The sequence below is a fragment of the Carassius auratus genome, chromosome 19 (assembly GCF_003368295.1).
Source record: "Carassius auratus strain Wakin chromosome 19, ASM336829v1, whole genome shotgun sequence".
Taxonomy (NCBI): Eukaryota; Metazoa; Chordata; class Actinopteri; order Cypriniformes; family Cyprinidae; genus Carassius; species Carassius auratus.
Window position 1 is genome coordinate 3,360,064 of NC_039261.1, and position 18,782 is coordinate 3,378,845.

The 18,782-nt window shown below is 40.1% G+C and overlaps 1 protein-coding gene across 4 annotated transcripts in view; it reads left to right on the plus strand.

The window, feature by feature from the left end:
* The window catches only part of LOC113119145 (phosphatase and actin regulator 4A-like), a 45,021-nt gene extending 28,829 nt beyond the window's left edge, over window positions 1-16,192 (plus strand). For 3 of the 4 annotated variants that reach the window (XM_026288382.1, XM_026288383.1, XM_026288380.1), the window contains 13 exons: window positions 1,676-1,840; window positions 2,088-2,168; window positions 2,469-3,344; window positions 4,280-4,768; window positions 7,441-7,572; window positions 8,793-9,276; window positions 9,914-10,158; window positions 10,572-10,740; window positions 10,972-11,027; window positions 11,159-11,220; window positions 12,080-12,217; window positions 12,486-12,562; window positions 14,616-16,192. In XM_026288382.1, coding sequence (XP_026144167.1) covers window positions 1,676-1,840; window positions 2,088-2,168; window positions 2,469-3,344; window positions 4,280-4,768; window positions 7,441-7,572; window positions 8,793-9,276; window positions 9,914-10,158; window positions 10,572-10,740; window positions 10,972-11,027; window positions 11,159-11,220; window positions 12,080-12,217; window positions 12,486-12,562; window positions 14,616-14,631 — 2,990 coding nt within the window. In that variant the 3' untranslated portion in view covers window positions 14,632-16,192. The remainder of the gene's footprint in view (window positions 1-1,675; window positions 1,841-2,087; window positions 2,169-2,468; window positions 3,345-4,279; window positions 4,769-7,440; window positions 7,573-8,792; window positions 9,277-9,913; window positions 10,159-10,571; window positions 10,741-10,971; window positions 11,028-11,158; window positions 11,221-12,079; window positions 12,218-12,485; window positions 12,563-14,615) is intronic. The other variant, XM_026288384.1, reaches the window with a different exon arrangement.
* The last annotated feature ends 2,590 nt before the right edge of the window (window positions 16,193-18,782 follow it).

Here is an 18,782-nt window from a genome sequence, read left to right on the forward strand (position 1 = left end):
GATCTGTGGTTAGTGGCTGAATCTGTACTGTCACCAGCTGATTGTCTGAAATGCATGATTCCTGCGGGATGTCCTGAAACACTGAAACCGGCCTGGTGGCTTGGTGAGCCATGATTAGGTCTAGTATTGGTATTATTGATCGTAATACAGTCTGTGCTTGTGAATCCAGGTGTAGGGTTTAGTAGCGGCTCAGCTGGGTGTCACTGTGTGTGTAAACTGTTTGGCAGTTTGTAAATCACCCTGAGCTCATGGCTCGTTTGAGTAAGAGTTTCAGTATCCATTTAACCGCCCACTGTTGTTACATGTGACTCACGAGGCTGGGCTGTTGAAAGAGTTATTATTGTTTAGTAATCCATTTTAGTCAAATATTGCACTGTTATGTGACAGACTATAAATGTTTAGGCAGTTACAGTCACTGTGGCACGTATGTACCCAGTCTTATCTTAAGAAATCGAGTCTACTTTCTTTTTCTCTGGCTGTGAATGTGTAGCAGTGCAGTGGGTGTGTTGTGTTACTCAGGTTTCTGAAGTGAGGCAGTGGCCCGGCCAATGCACTAGTGTTGTTGTTATTTTCACGTGGAACATCTCGCTGTTATATAACAGTGCTTTGACCGCCGTCATGCTGGATGTCCTGCAGTCTGATTTGCATCGTTTGTTGAATTGTATCTAGAACATTTTTACACTCTTAGATCGGACAAACTGCAGGGTTCATTATGAAAAGATTGTCACGTAACACAAAAATAATCCATGAGAGGCTGTGTGTCGCAGTAATTTTACATGCACCACACAAAGAGCTATTATTGGAGTTCATGTTGGTGTTGTTTGCATATTCTGACTATGTATTGAGATGCATATCTTGAGTTGTAACCATAGACTGTATAGAAACATGGAGGTAGTGTCCGTGACGTCACCCGTAGGCTCCTGAAGTGTGTTTTTGAAGTCTAAAGTGTGCAGAGCGGGCCGTCGCCATCTTGGCAGGGCATCACCGCGCTACTCTCCTGGACAATCAAAAATGGGCAAAAGGGTGAGAGCTACTTGCTGAAGCCACGCCCACCTAGCACGACGGCAGTGTCAGCAGCAGCAATCCACCTGTCACTCAAGTGGCCACGCCCTTAATTATGCAGAACTTTAAGTCTTAATATAATTTAAATGGATGAGTTGTCACAGTTGTCATAAAGGGCAAAATTAGCTATTTAGACCAAAATAATTTTTTGCACCAGGCTGTAAACATGTCTTTTTCTTATATTATTTTAACATGGGGAGTCAATGGGATTGACTCTCTTTTGCAGCCAGCCTCAAGCGGCCAGTTGATGAATTGCAGTTTTAGTTTGGTATTAATAAGCATTCGAATGCTATTCAATTGACAAATATAATAAATACATTCTGCATTACATTTATATAGAACAGTATTTTATAGCTGTGCACAATCTTAGATTAAGACTAATATTTTAATTTTAACTTTGTTGTCTTATTTTTCCTTGTTAATGTCTGATACAAACTGTTGCAAAGCAGCTTTACAGAAAATGCCTGTTTCTACATTATATTTATTAGTAGCTGTGGTCAAGTTAATGTCCATATGGCAGAAATGTACAGTAGAAATCCTGCAGTTGGTTAATGGCATGTAATCAAAGAAGTAATGCATGATAAACTCAGTCTTTGCTCCTGCTCCTCCCCAGATGATGAAGTGGATCACAGTGTCCCAGACAGTGATGGAGCACCTCCAGGAGCAGGAACCCCTTCGGCCAAGGGCAAGGGCAAGTTCTCCAATCTGGGCAAGATCTTCAAACCCTGGAAGTGGAGGAAGAAGAAAAGCAGTGACAAGTTCAAGGAAACATCAGAAGGTCTGTTGATTAGCGGCTCTCAAGCTACACTAATCGAATACAGTCATTATATTAATACAGTTATATTACGCACTGTACATTTCTGTTGAAAACTGAATTCTGAATTCATATTTTTTATTGTAATAAGTTAGAGCAATATAGCTTTGATGTGTTAATGAAACTAGGATTTAGGATTGTCTTAAACTCGGGGTCTTGCTAAACCAGTGTATTAAGTGATTGTGTGTCTGCCGTCTTTCTGAATGATCAGTGCTGGAGAGGAAGATTTCGATGAGGAAGCCCCGAGAGGAGCTGATAGAGCGAGGGTTACTGAAGGACGTCCCAGAGAATGGTACGCCAACCTAACATGGTCATGAGTCTCATTAGTTTTATCTTGTTTGCTCAGTTGAAAGGTTTTGTGAGATTGATTCTGTCATAAACGGAGCATATTTGTATGCATCATCCACTGAATTGTGATGTTATTTTAATAAAATTTTGTTACATGATGCATAAAAAATGTGCTCTGGATTCTTTTTCTTTATTGCGGTAATTCCACTCCATCAGAAATATTAAGTTTTGCATCCAGTCTGACATGTTTCTTCTTAGCTCTGTTGTATTCGGTCTGAAAATCCATTATCCACATCTGTTTCAGAGAGTAATGATGTGAATCACAAAGCTCCTCCGGTGAAGAACGGCCACACAGTGCCTGGAGAGCGCAGGTCAGACACAGGGTCAGAGGTCAAGGCACCATCTTCACGGCCACAAGGAGAAGAACAGAGGATCAGCCTCGCACCCGAACCGGAGCGCCGCAACCGAGCGCCCTCCGACGTCAGTCGCAACCGCCAGCCGCTGGACGTGGACGCTCGGACGCGGATACCACCCGAAACAGACCGACGCAGCCGCCCCGAGTCAGACCTGGAGAGACCAGCGGGATCTTTACAGAGAGAGAGACCGGGACAGGAGGAGGGACGGTATCGGCGGGAGGAAAGAGACGAGAAAGCCGTCAGGGACCGAGAACGACGGGATAGAAAGGATGACAGGGAAGGAAGAGGAGACAGACGAGACAAGAGACCGGATAAAGAAGACGGGTATGGAAGAGGGGAGCGAGATGAGCGTGAGAAAGAGAGGAGGAATGACAGAGAAAGGCGGGACGAGAAAGACTGGAGAGAAAACAAGGACAGAAAACAGCCACGGGACAGGAAAGAGGATCACGAAAGACGGGATGAGCCCGAGAGAGTAGACGAGAGAGAGCGAAAGGAGCTGAACGAGAGGAGAGAAGACCGGGAAAGAAGAGAGGAACGGGATCGACGCGAGGAGAGAGACAGGAGAGACGTCAGGAGGCCAGAACCCGTGAAACAGGTGTCTGATGGGAAACTCTTCAGGCCTCAGTCAGAACAGGACATGAGACCCGTTCTCCAGAAGAGCTCGTCTGACATCGGGCAGAAGGTCCGGCCGTTTTCAGAGAGCATCCAGAGCAGCACACTGCCACGACACACGCCTGAAGAGGAGGAGTCCAGGACACGCACAGGTAAAGCGTTTGTGAGGTTTACTCCAAGTTTTGATATTCACAAACATCTAGCCCCGGATAAATGATTAAAGAATATGCCTTGCACTGGAAAATATATAACAATTTGAAAATGCATGCTTGGTTTCATATCAAAAGTAACAAAGCACGCTGGGTGGAGTGTTACAAATAATGTTTAGTGAAGTTTTGATCTGATATGGGACACATTTAAATTAATAATGGGCACACACATGCATGTGTATCTATTTCGGAGAACTGTTATTTGTATATATTAAATGTATTTATTAATGATATAAATTATATGAATATAAATATAGAGCTTTAAGTATCTTCAAAAAAAAAATTTTTTTATTGCCTGCCAACTCTGATTAGCTCTTTAGCCGGTCTGTCAAATAAATGAGACCATAATAGACTTCAGTGTGGTGTCCATCAATCTTGTCTCTTTAATCAGGAGACATTTCCAGTAGTGTCACAAATACATTTGCTTGAGCTGTTTAAAGCAGCTTATATCAGGTTCTTGAGACAGCGCTTAGCTGTACATCTGCTATTTCAAGAGTTCGAGTGCTGATCAGAGTTCATGCCGTTGTATTGCTACGTCTGCAGAACTTCACTATGCATTATTTTGCTCACGGCACAGCGATGGCAAAGACCCCATGAAACAGATGGATTCCTGTATTGGCTATTGAAGGATATGTCTGTCCTTTAGCCCCAAGTATACCTTTAAAATAATTTTAGTCAACATTGGGCATATGGATACCCTCAAAACACAATACTGCCATTTTGACTTCATGGGGTCTTTAAAGCGCTCCACTTTCACCCTGTTCGCGTGCCATGCCTGATTTACTCATGCCTGCTGTTCTGTTTGTGCTGTGCACCTCTGTGTGTTGTGTTATTTGTGTTTATGTGTGTTTGTGCATGTGTCTTGTGCTCACCATTAGGATCAGTGGGTGTGCGGTTTGTTCCTGAGCCCAAACCTGCATCAAGTGCCTCCTCTAAAGACTTCCAGCCGCCCCCTAAACAGGCCATTCTCCCTCCCAAATGGCTGATGGGTTCTTCCTCCTCCTCCACTGAGACTGCTCCAGTCCCATCCTCCTCCTCCTCTTCATCATCATCGTCGACTTCATCATCCTCTGCTCCCCCCATTGCTAAGCCTCCTCCTCGGACTGTGTCTTTAAATGTAGACGACTCCTCCCGAAGTAATCCCACCCCTCCCGTTACAGCAGGAGACCGTGAAGCTCCGCCCACTGTTTCTGGTCACTCAACTCCGCCCACTGTCCCCGCCCACTCTACCCCTCCCACTGTCCCCGCCCACTCTGCTCCGCCCACTGTTTCTGCCCACTCCAACCCTCCTGCCTCTACTGCCCCGAAACAGCCGCCCGTGCCCCCTCCCAAACCCTCCCATCACAACAGCAACACTGCACTGCAAGGTGAGTCAGTATTTGTCCTGTCAGCTTTCGCCCAAAAACTGCAACTGTGAGTTATCTGTGGCTTCATGCTGCTTTCTTAAATAGACTGCACTGTGCAGAATGATAAAAGCATGACCTGTTCAAATTGTCATAACCTAGCAGTTTTCATAGAAACCCTGGGGCTATCAGCTGGGGTTTAAAATCTGAAAAATCAGAGTTACCTGGAAATTTTATGGAAAATCCTTGTTTCAAAGGTGTTGGGAAACTATTTTGATTAACTGGTGCCAGATTCACAAATGAAGATTGAGAAAAAAAAGTTTCTAATAAGGTCACATAAATATATTTCTAAGTGCAGTTCTTAAAAAAAAAAAAAAAAAAAAAAAAAAAAAATCATATTGTTTTCTTTAGAAGCAAATGATCATACATCTCGAAGGCCGCGCTGCCTTCAGATTACTGCAATAATGAAGTCTGCACACTATGTTTTGTCATAAATCCCAGGATGTACCGCTATTGTCTGCACAAATATGTTTTGTTACATGTGTAATTTATATTATGGAACCAGATGTGATGTGCTTATGTCTTCAGTAGCTTTCAAAAAGTGGGAAAAAATTGACTTTGAAGTGGCAGGGACATGTCTCATCTGCAAGTTGTGTGTGAATGTGTCGCACACTTGTGTGTGTGTGAGTGTGTGTGTGTGTGTATGGTCACCGGTTTGAGTTATTTCTGGAGTTATCTTACAGAAAGTCCTATCAGCTATACTCATAATGACCGATCATCATTTACATGATCAACCACTGATGTCACTTTAAGACCTGTTAAAGGTTAAGTTCTTTTTAAGAATGTTCCTTTTGAGGAATTTAAATTGTCCCTGTAGATAGTTTTCCATGCACCTCCTGCCTGTGTGGTCATACCGTGCTTTCATTGTATCAGTAGCTAAATTATTTCCTATCCTGCTGTGTATTGTTTTGACTCAATACAGATTCATATTTAATTCATATTTAATCAACAGAGCATGACAGAGCATCACATTCATTCATGACAGGGACATGATTTAGTTTGTACATTAACATTACTATGTAAGTCAGATTGATGATTGATGCTTACAGATGTTTCATTTATATACAATGAAAACATACTGGTAACATTAAGATTCAATTTAAAATTATGTATTAGATATAATTAACTATACATTGAACTAACCACTAGACTAATAGATTAAAAGGTATCACAGCTTTACAGATAACGAGACCTTTTTTTTTTTCTTAATCTTTCCCTCAGAATTAAGTCAGTTAATAGATAATTGCCTGTGTGTTTCGTGAATCAGGTGTGTTGGTGAGAGAGACAGATGAGCGCTCCATTGAGATGGACAGGCTGAGACATGTCTCTGTGCTGTTTGTGCTGGGACACTGTTCACTGAGCAGCTTCATGTGTCCCACACACACACACACACACACACACACCTGTCTCTGAGCGGCTCCGGCTCCAGCCGCTTCTGAGGAAACACAGACAGCTACACAGTATTTGTTGTCTGACGGGTTTTACATGTACCGTTTCCCAACAAATCAATACCAAAATGGCCAAAGTAATTGCACCTGGGCAAGTGATGGGAAAAAGTGTGTGTGTGTGTGTGTGTGTGTGATGTTCCTGTAGGACTTAAGTGGGTCTGTTTGTCCTACACAGCAGCTGATGTTCTGTCTGCTCACAGACATAAGAACTCCTTGTACTGTTGTCCTTAACTTTTTTTATCAGTACAATAGAGCAAAACAGAGACCGCCCACTTTTCTAGCCTCCTGGGTTATATTTTTCCCCATTCATTTTGTCCATAGACATTTGAGAAAATCCTTCAGTCAAGAATTCTAAACCTTGACCCAAATGATGGATGAAAGTAACCTGGCATCAAACTAGCGCAATTAATTTGAACAGCTTTAAATATTTTTGGTAGGTTTGACTTTACTGCAGCTGAAGTGTGTCTTTCTGGACCCCTGATAAAACCAACTGAGTTGCAAATAATCGTATGCATCCCACTGCCTTTCATTGCACTCGTGCTGTTGTTTGAGTCTCAGACTGAGATGTTTGGATGCTCTTACTTAGAGTTTAATCTTGCTTACAGTGTTCAATTTACACAGAGGACCCCCCCCCCCCCTCAAAAAAAAAAAACCCCTCATGTTTTTCCAAACCCTTGAGAATTTTGTATATATTCAAACATTTTAATGATTTAATGAAACCTGACTAATTTCCCTTCCACCACTAACAGCCAAAACAGCCTTCAATATTTCAAATATTTCATAAGGACACTGTAATAAAATCCAAATGAATGGCTTAATCCCAAGTTTTCTAAATACATTAGGCTTTTATTCACTTTGTCATTGATGCAAGAACGAATTCGTTGTTTTTTGCACCAAATGTTTGTGCTTCCATTTACCATATCTTATGAGGTTTTGATCAGCATTTATTGGTGAAATAAAAGCCCAAATTAAATCTGTTCACCACATAAGGTGATCATATTTTTGGAAGACTTGGATTAAACCACAGGGTGAGTAATTGACAGATTGTTTATTTCTGGGTGAACGATCCCTTTAAGCGTTTTGGAGGTTTTAATAGGTGTCACCTGTTGGACTGGACCAGTGTCCAACAGTGCGTGTGATTTGTTGTTTGAGATGCTATAAACACCTTTCCCTTCATCCACCCCAAAGCTTCAACGTTACAAAGATCTTACCAAGCTCCGCCTCCTCAGTACTGGACGAGCTGGAGACGGCAGGCAGAGTCTGGAGTCTATCTCTCCCTGCCCACCTACCTCAGCCCGAGGGGCGCTCAGCTCCGCCCAGGTAGCCCTGGTGCCGCCCCGTCCCACACCAGCTGGCATGCATGTCCTACTGCTCTAATAATCACAGAGTCATGCTTGTTTTCACACCCATACTCAAGATCTCCATGATCCTGCTCCAAACCACTGCCATTACTGAGAACTGATGAATGGGGTTCAGTTCATCCTATTCAAAAGATATGATAATTATAGATAACTATGATTGAGGATTAACAGGATAACCAGTAATGAATATTAAATTCAGAATCAGTCCAAATTACGTCTGAAAATGTACATTTATACTAGCATTTCACCCTAGTTAATGAGTGGCAATATCCACTTTCTAACGTTGAGTTTTTGACATGGAACTGGCCTTCACTTAAGGTTAAGATTTGTGACATTTAGACCAGAAACAAACTTTGTGCAAGTGCACAATTTCATAAAAAGTTTTAAAAAAAGAATGCTTGGCCAGCCTCATCAAGGGCATACTTATACTTGCACTGTTTCTTTGTGTCTGTGTAGTAACATGCTATTGAGAAACTAATTGGAGGCAATTTAGATTTATTTCATTTAAACTTAACTTCCTCAGAAAGATTCTCTTCAAACTGTTGCTCTGGCATGACAGTAGTTGGCCTGATAGAAAAAAAAAACATCCATTGAAGTCGAATGTTTAAGGCCCGTTCACACCAAAACTGATAACTAATGACAACTCTATACACCAGTTTAAATGTTCTGGCTCTTTAAAGTCAGGTGGATTCTGATTGGCTGTCAGTGTTTTTATCATCCATCTGTTGAAGAAAAAAACTATTCTGAAAGTGATTTAGATGATATTATTCCCCTCTGCCATTGTTATAGTTGTGATGTGGAATTCCCAGTTATTAACAATTATTAAAACGTTATAGTTATCACTGCAGTTATCGTCCTCAGTGTAAACAGGTCCTACATCTTCTCTTGTGGCATGATTCAGAATGAACTCATTTCTAGCTCATGTTCATGAACTTGCATAGAGTGGTATGTTTTAGACCTTAATGCATTAAACTTCATCATTGTCTGTAGAATCTATCATCTTAGTTTATATTAAATCCCTCCCCATCTCATACTAATCTAATCCCCAGTTTTATTGAATCAAGGCATGCGAATCAATGTTTAAGCATCCTAGCTTGGCACTTTCGTACAAACTAATTTGTTGTTGTCACATGTTTCTATGTGAAGTTAATTTTGATTGTATTTTGTTTATTTCTACAGTGGATCCCTCCCAAGTCCCAGTCCCAGTCAAGCGATCTCCTCCCGTTCCCCCAAAGAGGGTGACTCCTGTGACCAAGCGCCACTCAGACGACTCTTCGGCCAATCAGCCTGAGCCTCCGCCCCCAGGCCCCGCCTCCAATCCGGTCCCGTCCCCAGCTTCGGCCCCGCCCCCTGGCCAATCAGACAACTCCGAAGCACTCTCCCCTCCACCAACCCATATACCTCCATCCCCTCCCCGTGTCCACCAGCCTGAGGTCCCACACGTGGACCCCCCCAGCCCCACCACAGAGCCACCCTCGGAGCCGCCCTTACCTCTGCACATACGCATCCAGAGAGCCTTGAACAGTCCTGGCCCCATCCAGCCCAACCCGGAGGGATCCAAGCGAGCTCATTCGCTTCTGTTTGAGTCACCCCCGGACTTTCTGGCTGAGGCCCAAGGAGAGAGGCGAAACTCTCTTCCTGTCACTATCGAACCTCTGCGACTGTGAGTGTCCCAATCAGTTCATCTCAGAACTCAGTGCTCTCTGCTTTTCTACATTTATAACTGATTGCTACTTCTTGCATCCCAAGAAGAAATCCTGCCTACTGTTATGCCACTTATTATGTGAGCTGGGTAGATTACTTACTAAGTGTAATATGTTACTGATTCCAAATGACATGACAAAAAATTTGAGTTAGTTGTGTAATCCATTAAATTACACATTTTAGGAAATATAATCAGATTACATTCAGATTTCTTTTGAGCTTTCTCTTTATTGAGTTAAATAGGATCATCTTGTACCAGATTGATCAAAATACAAAGATTAAGAAAATATATATTCCATTCTTCGTTATTAGCAACATGAAGTCTATTAAACATTACATCAAGGTTTCCCAAACGTTAGGAGGGAGTTTAATGGAAAGCTGATAATTATATCATTAAAAAAAATAATCAAATCAATCAAGATAAAACGGGCACTAAAAATGTTTACCTGCATGTGATGTGACCATAACCAACATCAGGGACGTGCAAAGGTGATATATATATATATATAATATAATATAGTGGGTGTGATGTAATATATATATGTATTACAATTAAAGGAATATTCACTGTGTGTCTGTGATTGTGTACTGTCTAGGCCTGAGGATGATGATTTTGACATTGAAGAAGAGCTGCAGAAGCTGCGCCCCGCCCCTCGGCCCACTCTTCAGCTGGAGCCGCGCAGCCGGAGGGGTCTGGTGGGAGACCCTCGGGTCACCGTCATCCCTGAGGACACGGGGCACGGAGACAGCGTCGACAAGGAGAACGAAGAGAGCGATTCTGATGGACCAGTCAATTACAGAGAGGACGATGACGACGACGATGAGGAGGATGTTCCCACAGGTATGATGCTTTAACTCTGACCAGCCGTGTGAGGGTTATTGAGGAATACTGTACCTCTCCTGCATTAATAAGGGCATTAAAAAAATATCTTTGTAATGGTCTCCACTTGAAAACATGGTGAATACGGAGTTAAAACTTGGACAAAAATTGCTTATAAAAAATAAAAAATTTCAAACCCCATCTATTTGAATAATAGTAAGCTTTTAATCAGTAGGTACAAGTAAATGCAATCGATTAATAGTGTCATCTGGTTCAGAACATAGTGTTTTGCTCAAACTCTGTTAACAGTTTTCTTTTATCAGTGCTTTAACCTTTTATGTGCTCAAATCTTGAATGTTGCAGCTTTGTTTTGCGCACAGCATCAATACCAAGTTTGTGCAAAGCGCTGATGAGGGTTGTGTGTATCTTGTCAGGTGGGCTGGCGAGCCGTGTGAAGCGTAAGGACACGCTGGCTCTGAAGCTGGAGCGTCAGCAGGAGAAAGAGAAAGAGAAAGAGCAGTCTCAGGACCAGGAGAACATCACCTGGGACAACAAAGAGCAGTGGGAGTCTGTCCGCAGCAAGATCGGCAGCGCCCTCAATAGGTGTGTGTGTGTGTGTGTGTGTGTGTCTGTCTGTCTGTGTGTGTGTGTGTGTGTGTGTCTGTGTGTGTGTGTGTGTGTGTGTGTGTCTGTCTGTCTGTCTGTGTGTGTGTGTGTGTCTGTGTGTGTGTGTGTGTGTGTGTGTCTGTGTGTGTATCTGTGTGTTCACTCTGAGTTTACGTGCTCTCTGTACTGTCCACACTCACACTGTGTGTGTTTTGCATGTTCTGATAGGAGGCTGAGTCAGAGACCCACCGCGCAAGAGCTTGAGCAGAGAAACATCCTTCTGGGTCAGTCTTACATCCGTCGTCTTCTTGTCCTCTGGACCATGTGTTGTAGTCAGTCTTAGCTGATGTAGGTCCCAAGTTTGTGATGCTTCCAGAAAAGATTTCCTTAACATCTGCACGATCTTTTGTTTCAGCCAAGGATGAAGCGGATCGACGCGCAGAAAGAAGTGAAATCAAGCGCAGACTGACCAGAAAGGTTTGAAGGCACACATCCATCATCTGACTATTTGTTTCTCATGAAAACCTCTAAAGCTCTTAAATGTTTGGGATTACTTTTTTAGACAAATACACTTCTGTCTAATTTGGTTTGGAGACAGTAAGATTTATCTCTTATGTTTTTGAAAGCAATCTCCAATGCTCACCAAGTCTGAATGTAAAATCAAACATAGTCAAATAAGTGCTATAGTGAAATACTATTACAATTTAAAATCACTTTTTTATATTTGAATGTATTTTAAAATGTAATGTATTTCCTTGATGGTCTGGTGCCTAAGAAACATTTTAACATTGATAATATAGGAAAATAGTTGTCGCTTTGGTTATGAATTTTGTTTTAGGATTCTTTGATGAAAAGACATCTTTTGTAACATTATGCATGTTTGTACTGTCATTGTTATTATATATAATTTTAATGTCCTTGTTAAAAAAAAAGTTTCTTTAAAAAATACTCTTAATATTCTAAATGTTATTAATAATATTAATAAATATCATTATTTATTAAAAATACATACTGTTTAAAGTTTTGTTAATTGTGAAATATAGAATTTTAAATTTTTACTCATTTTACTCAAGTTATTTCTTAAAATCTTAAAAAAAAATAATAATAATAAAGAAATAATAATCTTAAAACCCTTCCGTTAGAGATTCAAAATTCTAAATGTAATATCATCAAATATAAATGCTTGTTTACTACTCACCCATTTGACTTCTTAACTGTCACGGACAAATACATGTGCACAAAAAGCTGCAATAAAATGACGTGAAGTTTTGTGGTGCGAGTAGGTGCTGATCTAGCAGAGCGTGAAAGCAAGTGTTGCTGTTGTGTGTGTGTGCAGCTGTCCCAGAGGCCTACGGTGGCTGAGCTGCAGGCCAGAAAGATCCTGCGCTTTCATGAGTATGTGGAGTGCACTCACGCTCAAGACTACGACCGGCGCGCTGACAAACCCTGGACCAAACTCACACCTTCTGACAAGGTCTGACCCTGTCACCGCTCACCGATATAACAGCATTTAAATGGCGTCTCATGTACGCTGCCTAGAAAAAAAACATTTGCAAATCAGGAAATCAAGCAAATCTTATTTGAAAAGGCACATTGAGACTCAGAGACACTTTCTCAACCGTCTTGGCTGTAAAGCATCAAAATTTCAAGTTGATTTGACCAAATGACATCATCATTAAGGTGTACTGTAAGGTGTTTTATACAACCGGTGTTTAAGATGTTCTTTCTTTGTCCTCTTACAGGCGGCCATAAGAAAAGAGCTGAATGACTTTAAGAGCTCAGAAATGGAAGTACATGAGGACAGCAGGATATACACCAGGTGAGACACTTTTAACACTTTCTTGACTGGAATAAGTTAATACAACCGCAAGACTGTGATGACCAGTCAATATACATCCATACATATATATCAAAAGTCAATCAAAAGTTTGAATATATTGTAAAGTGCCATTTATTTCTGTGATCAAAGCTGTATTTTCAGCATCATTGCTGCAGTCTTCAGTGTCACATGATCCTTCAGAAATCAGTCTAATATATTGATTTGCTGCTCAAAAATATATATTCAAATAAATACAAAATCTAAAAGAACAGCATTTATGTAAAATACAACTCTTTTATTGCACAATTCATACACAATGGTAATTCAAAGTGCTTTACATAAAAGGAAGTAAAATAATCACAAGAATAAAAAAAAGGAATTTAAAAACTTTTCAAATAATTTAAAATGATTTAAAGCAGTTAAGAACAGAAAATTATTATACATAAAATACAGTGCAATCCGTTCGGACATGAGCACGGTACTCATTCACTAAATGCACAGCCAAACAAATGAGTTTTGAGTCTGGATTTAAAGGGTTAATCCACCCCAAAATGAAAACTTTGTCATTAATCACTTACCCTCATGTTGTTCCAAACCTGTAAATGCTTTGTTCGTCTCTGGAACACAATTTAAGATATTTTAGATGAAAACCGGGATGCTTGTGACTGTCCCATAGACTTCCAAGTAAAATACACTGTCAAGGTCAAGAAAAGTGTGAAAGATTGTCATCGGAATAATCCATCATAGCTAAAAAGTGTAAAACTGACTCTATACTAATTATCTGAGTTGTTTATTGGGTTTATATTCAGTGAGCATATCTGAAGTGTATTTCAGTCCTAGGTCATTGAGTGACTTATATACGAGTAAAAGTACTTTAAAATCAATCCTAAATGTAACTGGAAGCCAGTGTTAGGACCTGCGGACTGGTGTGATATGCTCTGGTTCTAGTCAGAATCCTGGCAGCAGCGTTCTGGATGAGCTGCAGCTGTCTAATGGTCTTTTTCGGAAGGCTGGTGAGGAGCCCATTACAATAGTCCACCCTGCTGGTGATAAAGGCATGAACAAGTTTCTCCAAGTCTTGACTGGAAACAAAACATGTAATTCTTGCAATGATTTTTAAATGATAGTATGCTGATTTAGTTGCTGCTTTGACATGACTACTGAAATTAAGGTCTGTCTCCAGAATCACAATTCCTCAATTTGGTTATTACTCATTATTTGACTTTGTGGGAGCATATACAGGCTAAACAAGAGTGGTTCTAGGATCGAGCCTTGTGGGACTCCGCATGTCATGGACGTCCACTTAGACATATGCTCTCCTAGACTCACATAATAGCCTCTCCCTTCTAAGTATGATCTGAACCATTTGAGTACCATCCCAGAAAGGCCGACCCAGTTTTCCAGTCTCTCTAGTAGTATGTTATGATCGACAGTGTCAAACGCAGCACTGAGATCTAGTAGTGCCAGCACTGATACGTTGCCAGAATCAGAATTCAAGCGAATATCTTTTTTATTTATCTTCATGGGCGCTGTCTCTGTGCTGTGATGCAGTCTGAAACCAGATTGGAAATTGTTCTGGTATCCTTTTGAGTTTAAGTAGTTTAAAGACTATGTTTTCCATAATCTTACCTATAAAAGGATGATTTGATATTTAAGGTCACTTTTGATCAATTTAATTTGTCCTTGCTGAATAAACGTTTCAACAACAAAAAAAGAAAATAGTGAACTCAAAGGTTTGAATTGTAGTGTGTGTATAAATTTATGTATGTGTGTGTGTGTATGTATGTATGTATATGTGTGTTCAGTAAAAGCCATTCATTAAAATAATGTTCCTTAAAAGCCAAGTGATAAATACAGAAATGGAGAGGTGGTTGTAGAATAATAATGAAAGTTGGCAACCTTTTTTTTGTTGTTGTTTTGTTTAGTTTTTTTTGTTTCTCGAGTTAAGGCAGTAATTGGAATATGATGAGCTTATAAACGTGATCATTTTCTTTAGCCATCACCTGGACTGTATTAACAAAAATGTCACGTCTTCTTTCTATTCCTTTTGAAGGTTTCATCGGCCATAATCGGCGTCTCTAAAGAGGAAGCCCCAGATGGATAAAAGCTGCATCTAGAAGCCTCCATCTCACTCCAGCATCCAGTTTCCCATGATCCTCCAGCCTGTACTGACGAGTGTCGGACCAGCCGCTGAGTGCTCTGCACTCAAGTGGAGGAGGAGGAAGTGATGCGGGTGTGTGTGGGATGCTGGTACGTCTGGGGAGCGGGTTTGAGGTCCAGTGCACTGTAGAGTTCCCATGATTCCCACATCGTGGACTGGGGTGTTTTAATCATCTTTATGGTACACACGTTTCTGTGATCAAGAATGTGCTTGTGTACCCAACAATAATACTTTTATGGAAATTATGACACTGGAGATAAACTGTTTTAGTGTTGAGCGAGAGTGAGGGAGTGATGATATTTGCTGTCTTCTTATGCCTTTACACTGTTAAATGATTTTTTTATTAGCCTGACCTTCGAGTAATACAGAAGAAAGTCATGTAACACTGTTTCTCACGCTGAACACACACTGACTGGTGTGTGGATCTGAAAGCACATCTTTGTAATTCTCAGGACGTCGGCACGCGGTCTCACTTTCTCTTTATTTGCATTTTACTGAAATGTACCATACTTTGACTTTTCCACACAGATAAAACACCAGCTTTAATATGAATCATATTTTTTAACAACATAGCACTTCACTTTAGATATTTGTGAATCCCACAAGAACACACCATATTTTACCCAAAAATCATAAGAATTCACTAGATTCTATTTTTAGATATTACTAGATATTATTTGCATAATTTAAGCACATTTTTCCCCTAAATTATTCTTAATATAGTGTTGACCATCTTACTTTTTGAGTTGTTGTATTTTTTGTTTTTTTCTGTGTGTGCTTTTTCTCATGTGCATTGTTGTCAACTGTAATTCTTGTTACTGTAATAGATTTTATATTTTATTACAGTAAAATACTGTAATTTTTTTTTTTTTGTATTTAAAAGCAATATATATATGAAAAAAAAAACTGTCTTTCACATATTACCATAATGAGAATGCATTTTTTTTTCTTTTTTTTTTTTCACAATGCCAAACATTCTAATTGATCCTAAAGCTTAATTTTCCTTAAGCAAAACTTTTTGTTTTGGGATGAAATATGCACTTGACAGCTTTCGTGAGATTCAGCTGTAAATTATGATATAGTGCACTGTACATTGAACAATTTAATAGAAAATGGTTGATGTTACATCATGGAGTCATTGTAAAAATCCTGGTGCATTATTGAATGGTACTTTTTCACATCACTGCTGGTTTTACGGTCCACTTTATTTTGTCTGGCACCAGAGGGCCTGTGCACTGTATAGAGACATGCTGTAGATTCTATTGTATATCTCGTCTTCCTGACATCAGAAATGTGTTTTAATTGTAATTATAGTATTACACTATACTGTTTTTTAAGGTGCAAACAGAATGACTACAGGTTAAGTGATGCAATTATCCGGTACAAAACAGCTGTAAAGATATATTAAAAAGGTATTTCAATTAATACATGTACATGCACAATGAATTAAAACTAAACTGTGACCATCGTTTGGTTTATTTGTGGGTTCATTTTACGCAAGACATACTAGTGTACTCATACATGGTACATTTCTGTGTTCCTCGTTTGATTTATTTTTACAGCTATACTTTGTTCATTTACACCAACAAATGATTCAAAAATACCCTGTTTTTAACATTGACCATGGTGTAATGTGATAGGGTTTTGGGATGTATTTGCATTATTTACCATTGGCCTGTAGAGGGCACTATTGATTCACTCAGAATTACCACTTGTGTGTTGTTTCTTAAATCTGCCTGATCAAGAATTTCAATGCATAAGATGTAATACATCTGTTTTTAACACTAATTAGCATTGGTGATTCTTGTTCTTAAAGTGTCTTGTGTTTAAACCGTGAAGTACTTGTGTGTCTGCTGTGGTTTCAGAGTTAAACCTAGCGTTTTTATGAGCACTCAGAGCCTTTTGAAATGTTAATGAATAAGCGTGTAAGGGAGAATGCCATTGTGGCTCCTTTATTGATATGTTTATGAACAGCCCACCCATCATGACATTTGAAGTTTTCCTGCATCATGAATTTTTAATGGGTTTTCACCGCTTCTCCAACACTCTTCAACCCCGGCACTGCACTCTCTCATCCACATACCGTCTCCAGTGGCATTCTTACTCTCACCTTTATCTGTCTTTCGCACAGATTTAGTTTAAGTTAAGTCCCGTTCACTCCGAGAGTGAGAATTATGATGATAAATTCTATGAGAATAGGGACGTCCACACTGAAGCTAATGCTAACGACGACACAGACTAGCCTCAGTCGTTAGCCTTCTGCCATCAGTTTAAAGGTTTAGTTATAGTGCATGAGACAATATCGCTGGGATATCTTTCAAAACATTTAACACTGACAGAAGGGTTGCCAGTTTTTTTGCAACAAAACCCACCCAATTGTGTTTTGAGGGAGGTCCACCAGGAAATCTGTCGTGTTTACGACTGTGACGATGAGCACTTGTTAGGATCAACTAAACTTTTTTTTTTATTATTATTATTATTATTATTCACCTTATATGTTGGTCCAAATTTGTATAAAGGTGAACTATCCCCTTTTAAAACTGAAGAGAGTTTTGACATGGCACTGAAACACTGAACGGTTATAAAACAGGTTATTTAGCCTATATCATCACCTTTAAGAAGCATCGCATGGTCACTGATATCAAGAGCTTTACTATAATCATACAGAATTAGTTGAGAGCTGTATGTCTTGCTTTAAGTAGACTCGTTAAAGTGCTTCTGCTGCTCTCTTTTGCACTGAAGTGAAGCCTGATCTGTCGTATACCAGCGAAGTGCAGTCTGATTAATTGCTGAAGTGAAATACAATGTCAGATTGCAGAAGAGGATTGAAAAGGAAAAAGGAGCAAAGAAGAGAGTATAGAAAATATGTGAAGATGAAAGGAATTGGAAAAGGGAAAAGTTTGATTTCATGTTCCCATGTCCTCTCATAACCTGACAAACGATGAATCAGCAGGTCTGTCTGTGGACTGATTTCAGCGATGGACGTGGGCGGCTTCTTTAAGGGTTCATTTTCAACCATGCAGAAATATTACAAAAATCTAAACTTGATGCATAATGGATTTTATTTATTTATTTATTTTATTCAAAACAGAATAGCAGTTGGTGTACACATAAATATTTATAACAGAAAAAAAGACAATGAGCCGCTTATAAAATGCAGATAAATGCACCGTAACTGCACATTCTGCAGTATGTTAATGCATGCTGATTATTTGCTTGGCAACCGTAAACATCACATTAATATAGTCAGTCTTGAACAACAGTGGGCCGGTCTAAGGCATGAAACTCCAGGGCTGAAAATGAGTCCCACTCCAGCCCTGTATTGAGTGGAAATGTCTCAATCATCTTGCCCCCAGCATACAGTAAGACTGGACAAGAATCATGATGCCTTCCCAAGGCAAACCATTATTTGGCCTCCAAATAAACCCTAGATGTAGAGCAGGCCACATCTGCACATCTATAAAAGCCAGCATTGAACTCAAAGAAGAGTGAACTGGATTTAGTGTACATCACACTGACTGAAGCAAGTTCATTTAGAAGTATTAAAACACCTTGTGGAAGGTGCTCTAGTATTTGAAATGGTCTCTGCTTGTTCAGACAAATGGCCGCAGAAGAAAGTCACCTAATTGATGTGTGATGCCTCAGTGGATGGTGTTTGCACCACCTGCCAATGGATCGGTGTGATTCTTCACGTACAGCAGGGCTTCATCGGACATGCAGTTGTCCTGAAAATGTACGGTTATGAGTTCAGTAAGAGTGCGGAAGTGTAGCCGTATTTAGGGCTGACAGCCACATTGTGGACGTGTCCTTATACACAACAGTCTCAACGCAGCATTTTAAAGCTGTGTTTCTCTTACATGGCACAGTGTTACAGATACAGATGAGTTCTTTATTTGAAGAAAGCATGTCAGTGTTAAGGGGAATTGAGGCCTGCAGAGGCAGTGAAGTAGACATCCGTGGGTCTCCGAAGGGTTTCGGGTCCTGTTGGGAATCTACATTATCACTGATGTGAGACTCATTAGAATATGCTGGACTGGTAAGATTCCCCCCAGTAATTCA